The sequence below is a fragment of the Myiozetetes cayanensis genome, unplaced genomic scaffold, assembly GCF_022539395.1.
Source record: "Myiozetetes cayanensis isolate MyiCay16 unplaced genomic scaffold, myiCay2020 scf7, whole genome shotgun sequence".
In the NCBI taxonomy this organism is placed as follows: Eukaryota; Metazoa; Chordata; class Aves; order Passeriformes; family Tyrannidae; genus Myiozetetes; species Myiozetetes cayanensis.
In genome coordinates, this window is record NW_026087964.1 from 49,548,080 (window position 1) to 49,569,994 (window position 21,915).

Sequence of the window (21,915 nt, forward strand, 5' to 3'; positions counted from 1 at the left end):
ATTTCCTCAGAGACTGAGAAAAGGGAATCCCTTATTAAAGGTAGCTAAGGACCAAAGTATAGGACAACAAGAAAAACAAGAAACAACAAGCAGGGCTGAACTGTAGACTCTTACAGAAGAAAGTGCTCATACAACCATTCAAATGCACGTCACTTAGGGCTGGGAACAAGCATCACCACCCTGGAGAGATGGATGTTTGTCAGATCTACGACGTCACCGCTTCAACACCGATGAAGTCTCAGGTGTTATCCTGCCCTTTCATTAAGGGCAGGATAATTTGCCACAAAAGACATAAGTAACTGGTGAAGAGATATGTTACGGATCTCAACCAACACCCATCAAGGAACTCTGCACTGCTGAAGGCAGGCACGAACAGCGATCATAGGGTACAGCTGCCCTTGTTTTCTTTGAAAACAAGAAAAGATGTTTCTCCCTTTGTGATGGATTCAGAGGCCAATCCTCCTCCAATGGTGTTCACTCACATCGTTAAATCAAAATAGCAGTCCTCTAACAAAAGATAATATTTAGCCCTGGGGGACTTCTGAGAGCTTCAAGGAATTTCTTGCTTGTGCTGCTGCTCTTCCTGCTCCAGATTCAATAACCCATATGTGAGCATCCTGCTCCCTTCTTCTAACACCTACCAAAACATAGTTCCAGGCTAGCAGAGGTATGCTGGGATTGAATAATATCTTATGTTTCAGGAACAAGGCCTGACTAACTGTAACCTCTGTAGAGATGCCTCAATTAGCAAAGGGAGGCTGATACTTCGTGAAATGGTAGTCTCACTTCAGGAAAGGTACCTCGGAGACTCTGAGCTGCAGTATTTTCATCCATTTAACTCAGGGTTTAACTGTTTAAATCCATCATTTTGTTTGCCAATAAAAATGATGCTGTTGGACTTGAACCCAAAAAAGAAATGCCCCTAGTCAGCTGGAGCAGGGGAAAAAAAGCCTGTATAAGACCTGGTTTGGCTTAAATAAGTGAATTGAACAAAACTGAAGCTCAAAAGGAACTAGATTAGATGACATAAAGTTGGAAGAGGTCTTTGTCAACTCACATAATTAACATCTAATAACTTTTCTAAAACACTATAAATCAAGACAGATTTCAGGCTATGGCAGCACATCTTTCAATTATTTCCACTTAACTCCATGTACTTTGGCAAACCATTTACATGTTTTTATCCTCCAAACAACAGTTACAACTATGATCAATTCTCTTTAAATAAAAGTATCTTACCTTTGCAGAGTCATGTTCAAATTGCCTGTACATGCCTTGATCTTGTTTTGTGCCTCTAGATGAGTCATCCCATCTGTGCTTATCCCATCAATGGTGAGAACCACATCACCTATCCCCACATGGGCTTGGGCTGCCTTGCCACCATCATTAAGCTGAAACATGACAAGAATGGTAAATGAGAAACTTGGATGGTTTATGTTTATATTGAACACAAAATCACAATATCTTATTCACAGTGCTGTTTCATAGAAAGAAAACAAAAAAATCGTTTCTCCTTTGTGAGTCCTGTGAACATATCCCTGTGAAAACTGCTGCAATATTTACTCATTTCACTTCAGTGACAGGGAAAGTACTGCATAGTATTGCCTGTTTTTCCAAATCAAACTCTACTGGCTGGAAGCTATGGACATTCACCAAGAGACACAAGCAGGGACAGGCACTCACAGTCTCCTGCATGCCAAGTTCCAGTCACTTTTCTCTTCATACATGAAATTTTTCTCACAAGACGAGAGAGAAAGGTTGTAAACCAGCTCTTTCTATTCTAGATTTTCCACTTAAGTATCTTTTTGAAGTTGCTTAATTTATTTATCAATGACTAGTCTGGTGTGTGGAAGATTCCATTAATAGTAAAGATGACTTTTTCCCAGCTGCAACTACCAGAAAGTCAAAAGTTCAATATTACACACTGATCAGTTACAGAATACTATTTTGCCTTTTTCTCAGTAAGTTTACAGCCCCCAGTGACCTGCAGTATATTCAGACCAGAATAAGAAAGGCCTCTTGAGCAGTCTGACTCTTTGATCCAGGTCACTGTCAAAGTTCAGCTCAACTGCCTTTGGTCCACTTGAATGAAACAGTCTTGAAACAGAAACCTTTGTAAAGTTCATATTATTGGCTCCAACTGTAATATTTTCATATGATGCCACTGATTTCAACTACCTTCATTCCCAACAACAGAAACAGAAATATAGCAACACACAGTAAGATCTATGCACTGATATATATCCCTGTCTTCAGTCTCCTAATCATTTTATAGCTGGCTGCGAAGAGCAGTCCTGAATGATGCAAATTCCCTCTTTTGTCCAGATATATTTCCTATCTTCCAGCAGAGGTGCTGTAGCTGCTGGTGCTGTACATACAAAACCCCACAACTCAGTTATTTGCCTGTAAGTATGAGTCTGTTCCTTGAAGAAATCACTGTTTCTAGGGAAGTGCTGCAAGCAGCAGAACTACTTCATTTCCAAAAGTGGAATTCACCTTGGGCCCCAACTGTGCTATAGCACATGACTTGAGAACAGGTTGTTAAGCCTTGAGAAAAGAAGGCTGAGGGGAGACATTATCACTCGACAACTATCTGAAAGGAGGTTGTAGTGAGGTGGGAGTCAAGTCCCTCCTCCCAAGTAACAAGAGACAGGAGGAGAGCAAATGCTCTCAAGTTGCATAAGGGGAAGTGTAGTTTGGATTTTAGGAAAAATTTCTTCATGGAAAGCATTGTCAACTATTGGAAGAGGCTGTCCAGAGAAGTGTTGGAATCACCATCCCCAGAAGCATTAAAAAAAAGTGTGGATATGGCACCTGAGGATATTGTTTAGTAGTGAACCTGGTAGTGGTGCTAGGTTGGTGGTTGGACTTGGTGGCCCTTAGGGGTCTTTTCCAATCTTAACAATTCTATGATTCTATAACTTCTCCAAGGCAGGCAGAAAGAAGGAAGGCTTTCATTTCTACTGGTTTTTAACTTCTCCTGTTTTAGGTCATTCAGTAGGGACCAAGAAGTTTTGGTTCCTTGTTGTTCCTTTACAAAGTGCAGTCACCTGTCTCCACATCATTCACTTCAACAGAAGAAATGAGGTTTAAGTCTTGAATATTATCTATGGCAAAGAGGTAATAATGCATGAAATATTGGGGGCTGGTCTTTGAAAAGACAAAGGAAAAAGGAGATGCTCTGATTTCAGAAAAACTTTTTGACTTGCTAAAATCATAAGAATTACGACTTTTATAGTGCATCCTTTTACAAAAGACTTCAATCAAAGCCAAAATTCCTTCAAAATTCGGTGTTCACACTCAAATTCTGAGCTAAGAGAGCTGGTTACTATAAAACACTGATCAGGGAACCCCACAAGCATATAGAAAGCTATGACCAACATAGCTATTTATAGGAAAACTCCTCAAACCTTTGGGCGAGGGGTGGAACCAGCCATAAACAGATCCCTAAAATGATATGTTACAGCATGCTGACATTTGCCAGCAAGGTCTGGAAAAGGGAAAGGAACGTAAGGGTGCTAAAAGCTAAAGGTCAAATGGATCGCTGTGCTTTGTGATTGGGCTCCCCAACTGAATAAAATTTAGCTCTCAGAACGTGCTCAAATGCACATGATGCTGACATGTTGTAATTTGTGATGAAAAAAGAAAAAAAAGCAACCTACACACAACTCAAAAGTAAGACTTCAAAAGCAGGCAGCAGGGTAAATATTTTCATGGTGGGGTGGGAGGCCTTATAATCCACAGATGTGTAAATTAAAACTAATTTATTAATTTTAAAAAAAAGCCAAACTTTTTTGTTTGATTCTAGTGGCCAACACATAACCATAACTGACTCTTAAGAGGTCATTCCTAAACTGTTGCTTACAGGGGATGAAACTCTTTGCAAGCACACATGAAAGGCAGATATAAAATCATTTCAGTAAAACCTCAGCATGAAAACCCCTTAAAAATACAGCTGGAAATTGCACCTTGGAGGTGAGGAAAAGAGCAGATAGATCCTGAGAAGCACGATGAGTCCTTGGCTATGCCCATGAGTCCTGCTGTACAGACAGGGAACTGAATATGCCTTGCAGATGAGGCTGTCAGAGACATATCTGGACAAATTACTGGGCAAGAGTGTGAAGAACTGCACACGCAGAAGGATGCCAGAGCAGTAATCTCCTTATCTAGGCACAGTGGATAAGACTTCTAAGTAACACCTACTGATTCTGAATAAGAGACCTGACTAATCAAGAGAGGTGAGGTTGATACTTCTAGGAAATCTCAGCCAGGGCACAAGTCTTCCCTGAAAGTACTGGCCAGTATCCTTGACACCTATAATGAAGTGGGACTGAAGCTACAAGAGCAATTTTACCACAGATGCAAGAGGAATATTATCTCAAGAACAAGTATATGAAAATAAACAAACACCTACACCGAACACAGGTTTCAAATGTAGAACATTTGAAATAATTAAAGATCTTTTCCAGACTGCAGACCCTGGGAGACTCAGCCTGGGCACTTCTTAGATGCTCTAACTGTGCATTGCCATTACAAACAATAAATTAATATATCTACTGGAGATTACATATACAAAACTGTGTACTTATTTGCACCAAAACAGCATACATATTTGAAACAAAAACAAGAGAAAGGTTCTACACATTCCTTGTCACAATGGGAACTAACTCCATTTATTTTTTTCACCTAGATTTTGAAAAAAACAACAGATGCAGAAGATTTATAAATACCATTTCAAGTTTTCTTATGTATTATTAGCTACATGTTTATCTCATTACTACTTTTGTACACCTTTTTTTTGTTTGTTTTCCTGTCCTGTGCAAGTGATTTTGTTCTCTAAGCTGCAAATTTATCCTTATCTTAGTAACATTATCCTGCATCAATCCCCCATAAAAGTACAATATTACCTGGAAAAAAGGCATATCCTTAAAACATGCCTTTATTAAATTTGCCTGTATCACCACATGGAATCAATGTAACAGGATGTACGTGCAGAAAAGTACAGAATTAAAATTATAGAAGTGGCTATCTGAGAATCCAGCTAACCTCTAAGTACCACAAATATTCTTCAAATCCTTGATGGATCTGTTTTTATTCTGTATTTACCATATGACCCAAGTTTTTAAAATCAAGTATGAACCACAGCTACAAAATAAAGGAGACTTTTTCTCTTGATGTTACACCACAGTGTTTAAAGCTAGAAAACTGCCAAACCAGGAATGTTTCCTCCTACTTAATTCCATGTCTCTGTACTCTGGGAAGCTCATTTGGAAACAGAAGGGGAGGCGAGGAGGAGAAACATTTCACAATCAGGCACCTGTTGAGACCAATCACTCCCACAGCCCCCAGCAGCAAACCTCTTCTCTGCCCCTCAGTAGCAATCAGCTTCACAGCTTAAAGCCAAAAGCCAGGCTATGCCATCCACACGTGCCCACGATGCTTTCTAACAAACATAAGTAAAATAACCCATCTAATATTATATTTCAATTTTGTTTGGTCAAAAAAAACACCCCACTAACAAAACAAACAAACTCCCCAAAATACCTTGTTCTTGTGGTTTTAAGCATCAGAATTCCAAAACTGCAAATATTGTCCAAAAGCACATTCCAAAATGGAGACAGAACAAAAGTAAAGCAGTTCTTGATCCAGGATGAGCTTCCAAAAGCAAGGTGTAAAAAGTCAGTGTAGTTCTATAACTAAGGATTTGAAAAGCAAACAGCCCAAAACACTGTTTTAGTGTTTTACTGAGCTAAATTTTATTGAATTTAAATTATTAATTTATGGAATGCAACTGTTTTATTGAGGTAAATTTTAGCCAACACATTATTTTGTTATTTGCAATAACCAACAACTTTTTTACTTTTAAGCTTCAAGGAGATATTTTGAAACAGCCTTTCCAGGAAAATTGCATGTGTGCACACACATGTGCCTCTATCTCTGAATCAATGTAATTTGCAACCTAATTATTTTCTAATTAACATATAATCATCTATTTTTCTCTTACATGACTAAGAAGAAAACTTGACAAGCAATTCTTCTTTGAGCTGTCATTATTTTGCTTTTATGCAGTAATGAATTACTTAAATAGCAGTTACTCATAGGACAAAGGTCTATTTGACTAGAGACGTAAGCTGCCTTTTATCTTTTCCAAACTGTCTTGAAATCAATCCTAGCTGCAACCAGCTTGTGTGATAGTGTATCACAACCACTTTCCCAAAGAAACTATTTTATAGTCTGACAGTAAATAATGTCCTCCCCATTGCACAAACATCCTTCAATGTCACCTGCAACTTTCTCTCAGAATGTAACTCATTGAGCCTGGTTTAAAACTCCCTGTGCTAGCTGACATCCCTCCAGCTTCATTTTTACCCCTAGAGCATTTGATAAGCAGTTGGATTTAGCAATTCAGTTTAAAGTCATGAATAATCAAAGCAGAAGGCAATCAGACAATAATCTTTGTATCACTACTGCTCCTGCTTCTCTTTCAGTCTACAGTCCTCCTGATAATAAAGTATTTTTTAAAAAGTCAAAAGCCGAACCACGACATACTCATTTGGAGAAAGAATATTACAAAAGAACTTTGCAGAATCACAGAATTAGCAAGGGGGCAAATTCTTTTTGATCAAATAACATTCTGCCTTTTCACAGACATTCAAACCACTTTATCTCCTTGCTACTATACACTTTATATTAATATTTACACTCACTACCTATTACTATCTTTATCTACCACTATCTGCTGTCTACTACTACTGCTTATCCCTAGCCTCATTTCACCTGACCAAAGTACCACCTGGCACCAATAACCAGTATTTTAACAGCACCCTCTCAAACATACATAGAGCTCAAAGTACGCTAAAAAGCACCCCTTTGGTGAATTGCTGCAAGAGAAGAACACAAGCTTGCTCCAAAACAAAAGAGGGGACACCCTTATGTTCTGTAGTTGTACTAACTGCATCACACAAATTGCCCTTGTCTGACTTGACTACTGACCCCAGCACCTCACAACCTGCAGAGGCAGCAGCATGGAACACCCAGGGCCAACACCTGAACACCACAGGCACAAATAAGGTAACAGTTTGCTCCAGCATGATCTCTCTTACAGGACAGCACACCAAAGCCCTTCCTCGCCTGCTTCCATGGTGAAAAGGAAGCAAAAACAAAACCCAACTTACACTCCAGACTCCTGACAGGTTTGGGACACTTAGGGTCCAGCTTAAAACTTCTGCATGAGAAGGGGAAAAAAAAAAAATAAAAGGCATGAGAGCACCTGCTCATTGTGGCAAATAAGCTTCCTCTGCATTCAATGGAAACTGAGAGGTGTATCCTGTTCCTCGCAGCCTTTACTACAGCAATATTATTTGCATAGCCAACAGATTAGCCAGCCAGCCTTGATACTCACTTCCAAATCAAGAACATACATACCCGTTTTAAAGTCCAGATCAAATTTATACAGCTGAGTTATAAGAACTCTAATGCCTGGTTTGCTGTGGAAAGCACTGACACAACCAGCTATAAAAAGGGGTTATAAGATAGTCCTGCAAATAAGCTAAAAAGCTTTTCCCCAAACAAAGAAACTATCAGAGTTAGCTTAGGTCAAAAAACCTGTTTGATTACCAGAGTACTTTGCTATGTATCACCACCAGGAAACCCTGTCCTCACCAGACTCCATGTGGCTGAATTTCCACTTGCTATGTTTTCATTTCCCTCCTTTTTGTCCCCATAACTTGAGAGGTGTTTTCAGACTGATTTATAAAGCTGTAAGCTACGGCATGCACAACAATAATCTTTAAAGAAAATGCCTAAGGAAAAAACAGTGTAAGGTAAAGTACCAACTTATACTTCTTGGTCTGTCTGTGGATCCCAACAGCAAGTACTACCCCAGTCCTGGCAAGAGAGTCTGGCAATAGGGCTATCCTTGCCTCCTGACCTGTCCTCCTAAGTTCTCCAGTTTTGCTTCATCCCTTTCCTTCCATATGCAGCAGCTCCCTCACTGTGATGCAGCAGTGGCTTGGTTGAAGCAGACCCAAAACAGCCTTTGGACTCATCATAGCCCACAGAAAAATGGGGAGTGCCCGCAGGCATTCGTTCATTTTGCCAGCAAAGAACCACAAAACCATCTCTCACATTTCATTCTCAGCTCTGACAGCAGTAACCCTGACAACAACATATATTTGAATGTGATTGAGCAGCGTATCCCTACAGTTCCAAACAAAAATCAACACAAAGTCTGAGCTTTCTCTCTATGCAAACATGGCTGAGCACACCTGTGGGTTCACATTTCAGGAAGAAAACAAATGGCTTCAACTCGCTTTCTTTTCTCCTTAAAATTTTTCTCTGAATATTTAATATTTATCTACTGCCCCACACCCCAAAAAAAAAGAAAAACCATCCTTGAATACACTAAACATGAAGCTACACATCTACAAAGGAGCACAAGAGGACGTCAACCTCTCAACACAGAAGAGGCACCACACAGCGTAAGTTAATTTTACACACAATCAGGTTGATGCAGAAAAGGATCCAAAAAATGTAAATTAGGTTTACAAAACAGGGTAACTGCACAATGTATAGGCCTTTTGAATATGTGCTGTTTTATTTTTCAATCAATTAAAGCTAAACAAATCAACATTAATGCCAGCAGCAGTCCTCAGCTTCCCTTGCTTGCCTCAGAACAGGTTGATAATAAGCAGGAACAGTTTCCACATGCTGATGCCAGAAGGGTTATTAACTGGTGCCATCTCTTACTTGTCATGGCTCGACTAATCATGGTTTCCTCGCAGCTCTGCTCTTCCATGAGCAGGTTTAACCTTTGCTACCTCTCCCCCTTTCCCTTACGACAGTCCAACCGCTGCAGAATGTGAGGAAGCAGAAACAATTTCACAAAAAGTGCCTTCAGCTTTAATTTTTGACAGAACAACACTACCTTGTGATTACTACAAGCCCAGTAGCAGTTATTATAAAGTACAATCCCTGCTTTTGAACTTGCTTGTGTGAAAGGGAAGTAGCTAACTACATATACAGCAATAAACTCTGATACAATTCACCTATTTTACATGTAGCTTAAACATTTTATCCAGGCACTAATATACAAGTTAAAATGTGGACAAACCCACTGGAATTCAAATGATTATTAAAATTCACAATGACATCAATGAGGAATAAAGAAACTATTCTGTTCAAGTGTAGCTCTATTGGCATCTAACAAGACTAAGCATCTGGTCTTGCTTTTCCAAGCCACTTGGAGCATTCAGGACAACAAAGAGATGAAAAGATTGCAACCAAGATGAGATGGGCAATACTTCTGAATAACAAGATACAACTAATCTTCTGACTTGGAGAAGAAGTAATGTCACAATGCCAAAAAACAAGTTGTCAAAAGGACTAAGGCAAAGTAATTCAGACATCATGGCTAAAAATCATATTTGCAAGAAGAACATGGGCAAATCCAAAAAAATATATGCTTTTCAAACACTTGAGTGATGGAAAACAATTTACAGTCAAGTGCCAGAATGTCTGAAGATATTTAAGACCTGAAACTAGAAGCTTTTACTAAGCGTTCTCTCAAGGAGCTCAGCCATGTTCTCATGGTGCCAGCATGCCTTAAGAGACCTGTTTATTTTAACTGGCTGTCTTCTCTCGGACGATCATTATTCTGTTCAGAGAGCTTACAGAACTAATCCAGGTTTCTCCCTGGGAAACTATATGGCAGTGGGTAAAAATTACTGCCTACTTAATTTTCTCGGAGAGACAGAAAGAGAAAATGGAACGAAACGTAGCTAGAAACACAAACTTTGTACGTCTGCTTTTGGGAGCTGCCTCCAGTAGTGGGGTTGGTTTCTGGGTTTTTTGGGAGGGTTTTTTGGATGGCCAACACAAATTAAGTCCACAGCTAAAGCACATTGATTACTTGGGACTGCTGAAGAGGCATCAACTTATGAGCCATGCTATTTGCATCAGAACAAAAGTTTCGAGTGCCTGTCTCATTTGGAAGAAACTGTTTGGAAAGTTACTAAGTAAGTTTTATTGCTGAGGCTTCCCGAACAAACCCAAAGCAAAGCAGAGTTAGTTTTCTCTAATGGAGCTGAAGTGTGAAGTGGCAAAAGGGACTGAGCTCTGCTACTTCCAAAGAAATTAATATCCATGCTGTAAAGGTCATACATATATCTTTGGCACATAAAATAGTGCACTTCCTCCCTTCCCAAAGAGGGTTACTTTTATTCCTTTACAGATGATAACATTAGTGCAACTAACTGTACATCCATCGTCTTAGTAATCTTAGTAGACAATATGTGTCATCTTGTTTTCATAAGGTTTTCATGGTCTATGATTTAGTCCCCCTTAATGGGATACACCTTTTCTGTGTCAAATGGGATGCAATCTACCCATGCTTGCCAGAACACCCAATTTAGAAATACAAATAGCATAATACATTATACTGTGTAATTTAAAGATACTCTGATTTTTTTGCCTTTGAGTATCTCTCACAGGACAAAGAGCCTCGTACATGGCAACAGTGAGAAGGAAATGCAACTAATGAAGCAATTCTACACATGAAAGCAAAGTAGAGAATTAAGTGGAGAGGATGAACCAAAAGCCAATCTGACAAAAAATAACAGCCAGTGGCAAGAAGATGCTACTACAAATTGAATCCTTCATGATACATCAGCCATTGTCTCACTTCCCCTCTCCAGAAACCAGGCATGCATAAACAAGCAGAAAGTAACCTGCTTCCTTCAAAGAATTAAGAATTAAGCTGCACCATACAAGTAAAGAGAAAATGGAGGCAAGTTCAGACACTGCAAGAATTGCTTATTGGCACAAAGCATCTGTCCAGGAAGCACAACTCAACTGAATGCCATCCCAAACTGTCACTCTGCAAAAATTGTAGAAGTCCATTTTTGAAGGGAAACCCAATTGCAGCAATAACAGCCACCACATCCACTCCCTGTAGAACATTTTGACACATCACTCTCTACAGCTACCTGAAAGGAGGTTGCAGCCAAGTGGGAGTCAGTCTCTTCTCCCAGGCAACCAGCAGCAGGACAGGAGGGAACGGTCTAAAGCTCCACCAGGGGAGGTTTAGGTTGGATATTAGGGAGAGATTTTTTACAGAGAGATTAATCAGACATTAGAATGGGCTGCCCAGGGAGGTGGTGGATTCACTGTCCCTGGAGGTTTTCAGATGAGACTGGATGTGGCACTGAGTGCCATGGTCTAGTAACCACAGCAGTGTTGGATCAAGGGTTGGGCTTGATGATCTTGGAGGCTAATTCCATGATTTATGAGTCACATATTAAAAAAAAAAAAAAAAAAAAGAGCCATTTCTGTTAGCATTATAACCAGCAGCTGAAAAGGCTGGAGATGGAGCTACACTTCTGCCAGCTCTCCTTTGAGCATGCAGCTCAGCACCCAAGGAGGAAATGCAAAAGAAATGCATCCAGGTGCAGAAACTCCTCCATGCTACATCAATAGAGGCTTCATATTTTAAGTATAAAGGCACTACAGCTTATGGCATGACCCTTCGGTAACATGGAATTAAAAGGCAATCTTAAACATGTGAAAGATGACAACTCATTTCAAATAAACAAGCATGCTCTGAAGTGTGTGGAAAGTAACAAACCAATCATGGCTAATATGCTGATGGTACCAAGACCTTCATCAAAGCACAGTCCTATATGTATGTGTCTTTAACACAATAGAGAGAAAACCCCTCAGGATTAGTCAAATGCAAAATTCTAGTACAAAGAAATAAAACAGAAATAGGAGACATTAGTAAATCCTAGTGGATACCTTGCCTTTTATAAGTCAAGGGAATATTATAGCAGACATTTGTTTTAAGCCAGTCACATACTGGCTAAAACCCCAAAGTATGAAATATTGCAGAAAAAACAAGTCCAATAAAAAGCCCTCAGAAAACAAGAAACACATTTTAAAGCAGTTGCACATTGTTTAATAGATTCATACAGCTGTTTTTAGCTAAGACAAAAATCTTTATCACAAGCTAATAAAGCTCATGAGAACATATAACAACTTCAAATTTAATTTTCCATTTTGAAATCACACATCTATGTAAACATACACAATAACCTGTTTTAGTTTGCTTGACTTTAAACATCACTTTCACATGATTTGTTTATACAGTTCCAGGTATGGGGGGTTTATATATACATTTATTTATGTATGTATGTATATAAAACACTGGATATAGTACTATAGATGGTGACATAGACATATATTCTTTGAGTAAATACTTGCATAGAAATATTTATTTTTACACAGCTCTATACCAATAAAAAGGCATCATCTTTTTTTTTTCTTTTTAGGCAGTGTGCAACAAAAAGGAGTTGTTCAGAGCAAACAGGAAGCTATTCAGGACAGATACCCTGACCACAAAATAAAGACCCTCATTTTAAGTAGATTTTCCTTACCATTCCATTGCCAAACACATTGCAGACATGTAAGACTAAACTTCTTTACTAAAGCTCCAGAGAGGAAAATGCTTGTGGTACTTGTTGCAGCTATGAACTTCAACTAAATTTCTTGCTGATAAATTTTAACCATCTTCTGAGTTCCACTGCTGAGAGCTGCACTGCAACTAATTATAGAAACTGAAAGTCTGAGTTATGCAGCAATATGTTTTTTCTTTCTGGGACATCTGGAGATTCAAAATCTACACACACAGCTAAACAATGAATAAAGTTAGTTATCAAATAGCTCTGAAAAAACAATGAAGAAAACTTGACCCTTCAAATTTACTTCCTGCAACAGTCTACCACTTGTTCTCAGCTTGACAATTTAGTGGAATGTGTCTGGCCATTCAAAGTCTGGATCTGCAGAGCAATCCTGTAATTAAGCCTGTTAGCCACGATAGCTCTCTGGTGAATTTTATTTTCTCTTTCCCTTTTTTTTCTCCCCCCTGTTTGTAGGCACATAGCCCTATACTACCAAAACTAAAATCAGGACATTTCCAAATTAAGACACAGAAAAAGAAAACATCCCCAAAGGAAGCAGAGCTTACAATCAATATTATCACATCTAAGGAAACAAAACCTTAAGTAATTTACAGTCTTAAATTTTGTGACTAAAACAAAGACTGCTCTAGCATTCTGAAAAAAAAATCCTATATGCATTGGTGGTTACAGGCAAAGCTAGGAAACAATGCCAAGTTAAACAACAAAACACCAAAACATAATATGCATAAACTTCTTCAACTTGATCCAAGACAGATGGTGTGGAAAGCCTGCAGATCATTTTTTTTCTCTTCTTTTTTATTTGGTTGGTTTGTTGTGGATTTTTTTGTGGTTCTGTTTGTTTGTTAGTGGGGTTTTTAATGTTATTATTATTGCTGCTAGTAGTACAACATGTTGATCACTCACATAGGAGTCACTGTCCTCCATGTGACAGACACTCTTCTCAGTGGTCTAGAGACCTCTGAGGTCTAGATACAGCCTCTTGAATGCCTTCAAAACTACTTAGGAATAAAAGTCTGACCAACACAAAAGGAGGAGGCATTTGAAAAGCATGACTATTACAGCTGACATGCTAAATCCATGTAGCTTTTTAGGCATGTCACTTCAGGTTATTTCACTAAGTACCCAACAACAGCAAAAAATTTTACTGTAGGAGGACTCATGGTAAATTTCAAGTAATTTCTAGAAGTAAACTTATTGCTTGAGAACTGCTGGAAATAAGACTTTGGAAGAGTTTTATAAATAAAAAATTAAAATCACTACTTGCCGCTTTTTTTTTTTTTCTTTTCCCATCTTGCTTTTCTTGAATTCTGCATCAGCTATACCAAATGAAGAACAAAGTTTCTGGACCTTATAAATAATGCCTTGTTTGACCACTGTTTTGGTCAAAGCCACAACGACTTGTTTTTTTGTCTTGCCCTACTACCCTGAATGTTACTGAATTTTGTATACCCCAAGTGTGTGTAAGCCACTCATAAGTAAGGCTCTGGTGAAAGTTGGTAGCGTGAGTGATAACCTGCCCTTTGGCACAAGAAAGAAGACATTTTCAAATTGAAAAGGTATTCAGAATAAATCATATGGGATGTTCACTGCTGAAATCTTATCCTCAAAAGAGATTCTTCACATCAGCCCAAATCCAAGAAAAATTATGCAACTAACACTGCATCTTGAAAGCAATGAAAATCTCTTCATCTACCAACTAAAAAAAGGAAGTGGGACTACCGAAGAAACTTGCAGAGCAGGGCTGGACAACTGTCCTGGCAGGGCTACTCTGCCTTCCTTCTGCTTGCTTGGAGGATTACCACTGGGACTCCTGCTCCACGTAGAAGATGCCAGTGTCTATTGCCTAAGGTGTGTGGGGTGGGGGCAGCAGAGCAAGCCTTCACTGCCAGCCTCCACAGCAAGAACTGCTTCCCTACAGCTCACAGCAAAATGCATCCCTCAGCTGCAACTAACATTCAAACGTACAATTTAATAAGACACATCAGCATATAACTCACTTCAGTGGGACTTAAGACTTCGCTGGGCAGCAGTGCATTGGATGTTTGCAAAACACTTCCTCAAGACAACTGAACCCAAATTTTGGCTGCAAAACTTAGGTTGGGGGAGGAGGAAAGAACCCAACCAAGCAAAACCACCCCCATATACTGAGCTGAGACAGGGAATGCAAAAAGTTTCCGAAATCACTGAGGTTCCACTTTTAGATTATGGGAACATTAAAAACAAAAGGCAGAAATATTACAGTCACGTCTGTTCCCACCTTCCCAAAACATTATCAGGCAGATGTGTTATGGGAAGGCCATCACAGAATTGGGCTGGCCACCAGAACAGTCTGATGGCTTCCCACCTAAAACCACCATACAAGGCACATTCTGTCAATCACCAAACAGCAACAGCATCCCCAAGCCTGCTTCTGCAGGTGGAAGGCAGGAATGACAATACACATGGAAGCAGAAAGTGAGAATTAATGTGCAGCCAGTGACCTTTGGCAAGCAATATTCCGGTATCATATGAACTGGTGACATCAAAGGTTCATGTCACCCTGACCCGAAAACGCACTATTTGCATATTCACTGCCCGTTTAACAAACAAATTTTGGGGGAAAGCCTTCTCCTCATAAATATATCATTTTTATTCAACCAGTTTCTAAAAGCCCAACAGGTTCAATGGAAAAATGAAGAAGTTACAGAAGGATCTGAGCTCTTCACGCAGCCATCCATCATGCCTGTCTTGAAATTAACAGTTTTATACACTCCTCTCTAGTCACCTATTAGAAGGCATCAGATATCTTAAAATTACGCAACCTACCAAAGGAAGGTCCTAGATTTACAGCACATGTCCCTGAGTGGCTCTTCCAGAGACTGAATGGTCAGGAAGCATTTCATGCCTCTTGCTAGTGTTCAATTACAGCCCATAATGCCAATCTGCTAAAGGGTTGGATTTTCCAGAGAGCACAGGGACGTTCTCTCTGTCTTCTAAATGGCAACTTAGCACAATTATAGCAACCAAAATATGTTTAGGTATGCTGAGAAAATAGCATTTTCATACCTTAAATAATTACAAGAGCACAGTAATAAGAATTTTTAATGGAAGAACTAGCACCAACATGGATACAAAAAATATTAATATCTATCCTTGAATTTGATACTGAAATTATCTTAATATGCATAAATTCTCCCTTTGAAGTTTTATTTCACTCACATAAAGAAATTCAAGCTAGCCTGGTAACTCCTATTACTTTCAGTGGGAGTCTTGCAATTGGTTACGGTTAGAAACGAATCCTGCACAGGAAAGGCCTGCCATATAGTTGAGATTACTTTTTCTCTTTTCCTCAAGCTTTTCAATAAGACTGTCCTTAAAGCTATTTGGGCACTAACTGGACAAGGATGAAATAGCTTTTTGTGCCCCACAGTATTTTGATCTCTGTACAATGCGCTACAACTTAACAGCCACATGGGCATGAGAACTGAAGGAGGAGATGAACGTTTTACACAACCTCTTCTTAAACAAAAATGAATAAGACACTAATAGAGTTACTATCTAGAAGTTTAACAGGGCCAATATCCCACTTTTGATACAATATAGCCTCTCTCAGAAGAGGTTTTTGCCCTGCTTTTTGAGTTGATGAAGAACAAAGCAAAGCATACTAGCGAGAGGGAACAATAAGCATGACCAAAGCTGGAAAATTAATAAAGTTGGAAACCTTGGAAGTAAAACATCATCTCAGAAACATTCCCACTTATAAATGAGGTTAGGAGGATACCAGGTTATTGTGGCTTTGTAGGTTTTTCTTTTCTCCCATCTACATAAGGATACCTGTGACCTGGCATGGCATTTAGGTCAAATGAACACACTGAACATGTGTATTACTCAGAGCATGAACTGACACAACATTCATGGTTTAAACCTGGAGTTTAGTCCCTTACCACAAGAAAACTCATGCAACTGGCAGTCTGTTACAAGAGAAGGATTTGAGGGAGTAAGTCACTACAGAAATACAGAGTACGTGAGCCTGGGCACTCACATGACTGTGATGCCAAACTGCAGATTCCTGCAGAGAATTCTAGCTGATGCTGATGTTATGTAAAGTTTGTGCCAGATATCAGCAAGATACTTGAGTGACAACACATCCTTACAGATCTGATATTAACCTATTTGAAGATATGTTGCTGCACATACTCCTAAAGACTGGGAAATAGTAGTATCCAAACCAGGATTTGTGGGTAGGTGAAGGGGAGAAATCAGCATCTAGCAAGTTTCCAAATAAATGCACAAACAGATGTGCAAACAGATGTGTCGGATGTTGGATATCGGCACTTCTGCACTCTTACTGCGATGCTCATTGACTGGAGCAGCAGGAACAGGGCCAGTCCTACTCTCCCTTGTGTGTAGGAGCATGCATGTGAGCTTCCACCACTACTGCTGGCATACAAAGTTACTCACGCAGCAAGGAATGAGCATTTGTTAGCCCAACCAAGAGTTACTGCCCAATTGCACCATGAGTCAGAGTCACAAAAATAATGCCCATCTCACTTTAGGACCAGTAACCCGGTTACTTCAAGGTCTCTGTCCCAGGTGTTTTTCCCACTAGCTCCCAGATGTGGCTGGCATCCCTAGTAAAGCATCCTTCTCAAGGGGACAGGTCCTCGTTCATTCCCAGAAGCCAAGAGCCAGCCACTCTCAGTGCCTCCTGGCATTCTACCACCCCAGAGCACCTGGAGAACCTATCCCTCATTTATAGAAGCGTCTTAGTAACATGAATTTCACAAAGTATTTAATTACCTCTAAAGTGCTTCTCTTATTAACTAAAATAACTAAATGTGCCAAGTGAGAGACCAGCACTTCCAGCTCTGTATTTTGTAGCAATGACCCATATTGAAGAGAACAGTAAGTTAACTGCTGAAGAAATTACATTTCATGCCCTTCAGATGCCCAAGCAAACTGAGTTCACTCCTTCAGTCCGCTCTACTTAACTGGAATGAGGAAGCTCAAGCCTTTGTGAATTGAAAGCATATAAAATTCAAATGACAGCAACACAAGATGTGTACCAGGGAAGAGTTTCTTCCACATTCCTGTTAAATTGAGGGGAAAAAAGCCCAACAACACAACTTTTCGAATAAACAAAGCTTAAAGTAGAACATGATCTTTCTTCCTTTCCTTTTTCTAGGCTAGTGCAAGATAATAATGCAAACAAAAAAACCAAAAAAATACCAACCAGACGTTTGAAAATCCTGGTGCAGCCAAAAGTTTGCATCAAATGTCAATGTGTACAGTGATTAACCTGCTTGAGGTTACACCAGACCTCCCTGCTTCTCTGTTACTGTCACAAGCACTTCCTAAACACTAACCATAGTGCTCACGAACAAAAAATAGCTGTCATTCCTCCCCCTGTTGCAGAAGAAGACACGAGCACTCTGGTTTTCATCGTGCTGAGGAGTAGAAGACTAATGTAGCAACTCAACAGCAGAAGAGGTCGGTTGGAACAACAGCGATTGCGTACAATCCACTGAAAAACAAAATAACTTGCCACATCCGAAGACATCAAAGTCTGCTAATTACAGCTCAGAGAAGAGAGGGTGACACAGACCCTTCACGTAAAAGGGTGCACAATAAGATACAGGAAACCATGGTACTGGAGGGAGTAAATATTTGTTAAGTGAAGACTTACTATTCAGATATGCGATAAGCTGTGTAATATTTTCATTTACATCACCCAATCTAACACAAGTAAGCAACAAGTGACAGTAATTTCCCAGCACAGGTGGGGAAACTTACGTCCCTGGGGCAGGATTACACAAACCTCACCAAAACAAAACAAGAATGTGCTCTAACTTCCAAATTATATCATTAAACATGACATTTCAATAACAAAATGCCCTGCAGTTACAGGTAGTTCTGAAAATCAAATGTTTAGGATACACATATCCCTAACACTAATTGAAAAGCTCATGATATTACCCACCAAAAATAAAAATGAAGTCTACTTCTCTGCTCTTTTATCACAGCATATGAATGGATGAGCAGTGGCAGTAGCACAGGGGTTGGGGGTGGTACGTGGGGAATGGCAGGATTGAGGCAATACAGAGACTTAGGTCAGTGCTCAAGAGCATGCCTCAAGGTTATTGGAGATGGTGCTGAGGGGCTTTCCAACATAAAGCCAAAATTTGTCCTGCCAGAGGAAACACCCCAAGAATGAAAAATAATTTTGAGAGACATTGTAAACCACATAACTACACACCACTGTGAAGGCAATCCCAGGCAAGCTCCTCTATGTTTCTGGGACACATTGCATGAAGCAAGTAGTACTAGTCACATAGGTCACCAATGCTGTCCCACAATGAAAAACATTTATATTTATTTTTCCAGCTAATATGAATGTTTTTGGCTGATGGAATGATAGGTGGCTTCATGCTGTGTAATTAAATATTTCTAAATACTATTTTCAAATTTTAAATAACGTCCAATCAAGACATTTTAGTATGGTTGCCCAAAAAGTCTAACCTTGGTCAAATGCTGTTTCCGCTATATGTACCATCTGGAAGTAAAAATAAAATCACCTTAGCTTAATTTAGTGCTACTAAAGACAGTAGGGTGGTAAGGAACGGGATTTAAATGGCCCTCAGCCATTTATCTACAGACAGACATCACGTAGGAAGTGAGAGCTTTGTCTTCAGAGCTGTGACTTAAATTTGGGCTAAAAGCCAAAACAAACAAGCAAACCAACAACAACAAAAACTGAACAAAACACAAGTCCGATGAAAAAAGAAATGGCAGAGCAAGTGATAGAGAAAAATCCTCCAAAACAGACACAGGCACCCCAGAGCCTACGTGTTCAACAGTGTGCTCCAACTGTGGTGTGGTCTGCCCAGTGAGGGTCTAAACTTTCATCTAGCACTCAGGGGAGATGAATGCAAGTTATTTAAAACCATGGCACATAGAGCCAGCACGTCACTTTAACATGCTGCCTATAGATTATGTTACAGTTGTGCTTTATAATGAACCTTTGGCTTCATCTCTAGTTCTCTGGTGAAAGGGAGCAGAGTGCCACAGCTTTGGGGTTTTAAGAATTACAGGAGTTAGTCAGTGCTTCTGCCAAATCCGGATGTGCAGAAGTATCCCAAAGGCAGTGAAAAATGCCATAGGTTCATGGAAAAAGGTCTCACATTGAACAGAGCTAAACAAGTTGAGTTTGAGGCTGAATTTAACTATGATTTATGGTCTCCTCATCCAATTTACAGCTCCAGTCTTCACTGTTTGCTAAGTGTGAACAGAGGCCTCATTTTAATGCAGAAATAAAAAAAGCATTCAAAAGTATCCACCTGAAGCATACTTAGCGAAAAATGAAGGGCTTGGGTGCTTTCCCAGGGCCAGCCTCAGCCAGCAATGCAAGAAAATGCAAGAGGTCAGAAGAGGCAGGGCAGGGAGAGTGCCAGTGCTGTGCCTGAAGGGCTGGGACTCCCACACCTGCGGCGTGCACGTGGCATGACGCACAGAAACGCAGGTCAGGCAGGAGGAGGGACAGGCTGTTCCATAGCAGTGGCATTACCTGCACACATACTTCACGTTAAAGGGCAATGTAAAAACAGAACAAAGCACTGAAACGTTGCAGACCACTGCTGCTTTGTGGGGTAGGTAACAACCACTGTGCTTTCATCAGGTACGTGGAATGTAACAGCCAAGAGGAGAAAAGAATAGGAGACCTTTGCCACTTGCTGGAGTTATTTGACAATGAAATTCATCCCTTCTTGTTGGAGACCCTAGTGAGGGAAGGGGCTTGGAAACACCACAAACCAGGTTGGTTTTCGCTGCATATTCAAGCACAACTTAGCAATCACCATTTTTTGTGGTGCTGCCAGGTAGAACAGTCAGGTCACAGCAAACCACTGCAGGTATGAAGCTGCCCTACAGGACACTGCCTGAGCCACACCTTCCCCAGAAGGGGCCAGCACAGATACTGCTTTTCCTCAGAACAGGATTCCAGTCCTGGATCGAGAGTTATGATGGGTGCTTGTAGAGACTGAATCTACCCCAAACTGAACAGCAATTCTCAGCTGTAATATATAAATATATACTGCTCCTGAAGATTTTGGTTATAGGGCTGTGCTGAAAAATTTTTAAAGGCATGACCCCTGCAGGTATTTGTTATCACCTCTGTTTCAGGGCTGGTATGCACCAGTAAAAACCTGGGCCTTGCATGACAGCTTTTCAGTGCCTGCTGGCAGCAGGTCAGATTGTACTTTGAACAAAAAACCCTAATGTTGCAACATCTCTCGCCTCATCATTCTGCAGCATTAAAATAAAACATGCGGAGAGACATGCACATACACATTTTTTATGTCTACACTAAAAACTAATAAACTTAAAGCCTACTTATGTCAACATGACTCTGTTAATCCTTACAATAACTTACAAATTGGCTTTTCAAGAAGTTCAAGACATTCTTGACTAAAGAAAACAGCATCTTAAATCAAGTTTCAAAGTTCATTAATAACTCAAAATATTTTCTAAGGAGCAGCAATGTAAATTTTTCAGTGAACTGCTGATGAGGAAGAGCTCACTGAAAGACATCATCTCAATCTCCCCTTAAGGATGTGACTGTTGTTGGTCCTGTATATTTTTTTTTTTTTTTGGGTAGCCTGGCTCAAATAATCTAAATATATTTTTTCCTGAAGCAAAAAATATTTGAGTTCTGAGGAGAGATCCAAGTCTTAGAAGAACTGGAGAAGAGAAACAAATTACAGTTTCAGCAGCATTCAAAACTAGCAGTTAAATGGAAAAACAAGGCATATTTGCAAGGAAAGTACCACCTTCTCATTTCGGCTTTGATATAAACGAAAAAGAAAAAAAAAATAGCAGAGAAGAAAAGTAGTAGAAGGTAAAATCATTATTATGATTGCTTATAGAAGGTGATCCCTCCAGACCATGCATATCAATCCCAATACCTGGATGTTTGAGTGTTAAAAATTCAACCCTTCTTTAGATATTAAGGCACTAATATCTAAAGATAGTGTCTTTAGATAATAATAATAAATATCATCTAAAGATAGTGTCTACAGTGATGACTGAAAGCATCACGATATGTTGTCCACAAACAACACAAAATTTCTCATATGCCATGAAGAAACATAAAATATTCACTCAACAGCCTATTCACTCAAATCTGTTCTATGCCATAGTCTTTAACTGTCTGTAGGTTTCCAAAGCCAAAACACATTAATAAAAGCAAGGAAAATTCTCTAGAAAACCAAGGTTCTATTCATCACTTATGAAAATATTCATTTACTAGTATCAAAATACATTTAGCATGGAAGAAATAGGATTGTCTTTCTTTTCTCAGCAGTAACTCTTTGTAGGCAGACTTCTGTTTGACGAGAATGTTTATGAAACTCTGCTAAGACATATAGGAAACATCAACAGTATCGCAACAAATAAACAAATAAAA

The 21,915-nt window shown here is 39.5% G+C and overlaps 1 protein-coding gene across 7 annotated transcripts in view; it reads right to left on the reverse strand.

Annotated features, from left to right (window-relative positions):
- The window catches only part of PDLIM5 (PDZ and LIM domain 5), a 128,064-nt gene that overhangs the window by 85,884 nt on the left and 20,265 nt on the right, over window positions 1-21,915 (reverse strand). For all 7 annotated transcript variants that reach the window (XM_050338653.1, XM_050338650.1, XM_050338649.1 and 4 more), the window contains exon 3: window positions 1,240-1,391. In XM_050338653.1, the coding sequence (XP_050194610.1) occupies window positions 1,240-1,391 (152 nt within the window). The remainder of the gene's footprint in view (window positions 1-1,239; window positions 1,392-21,915) is intronic.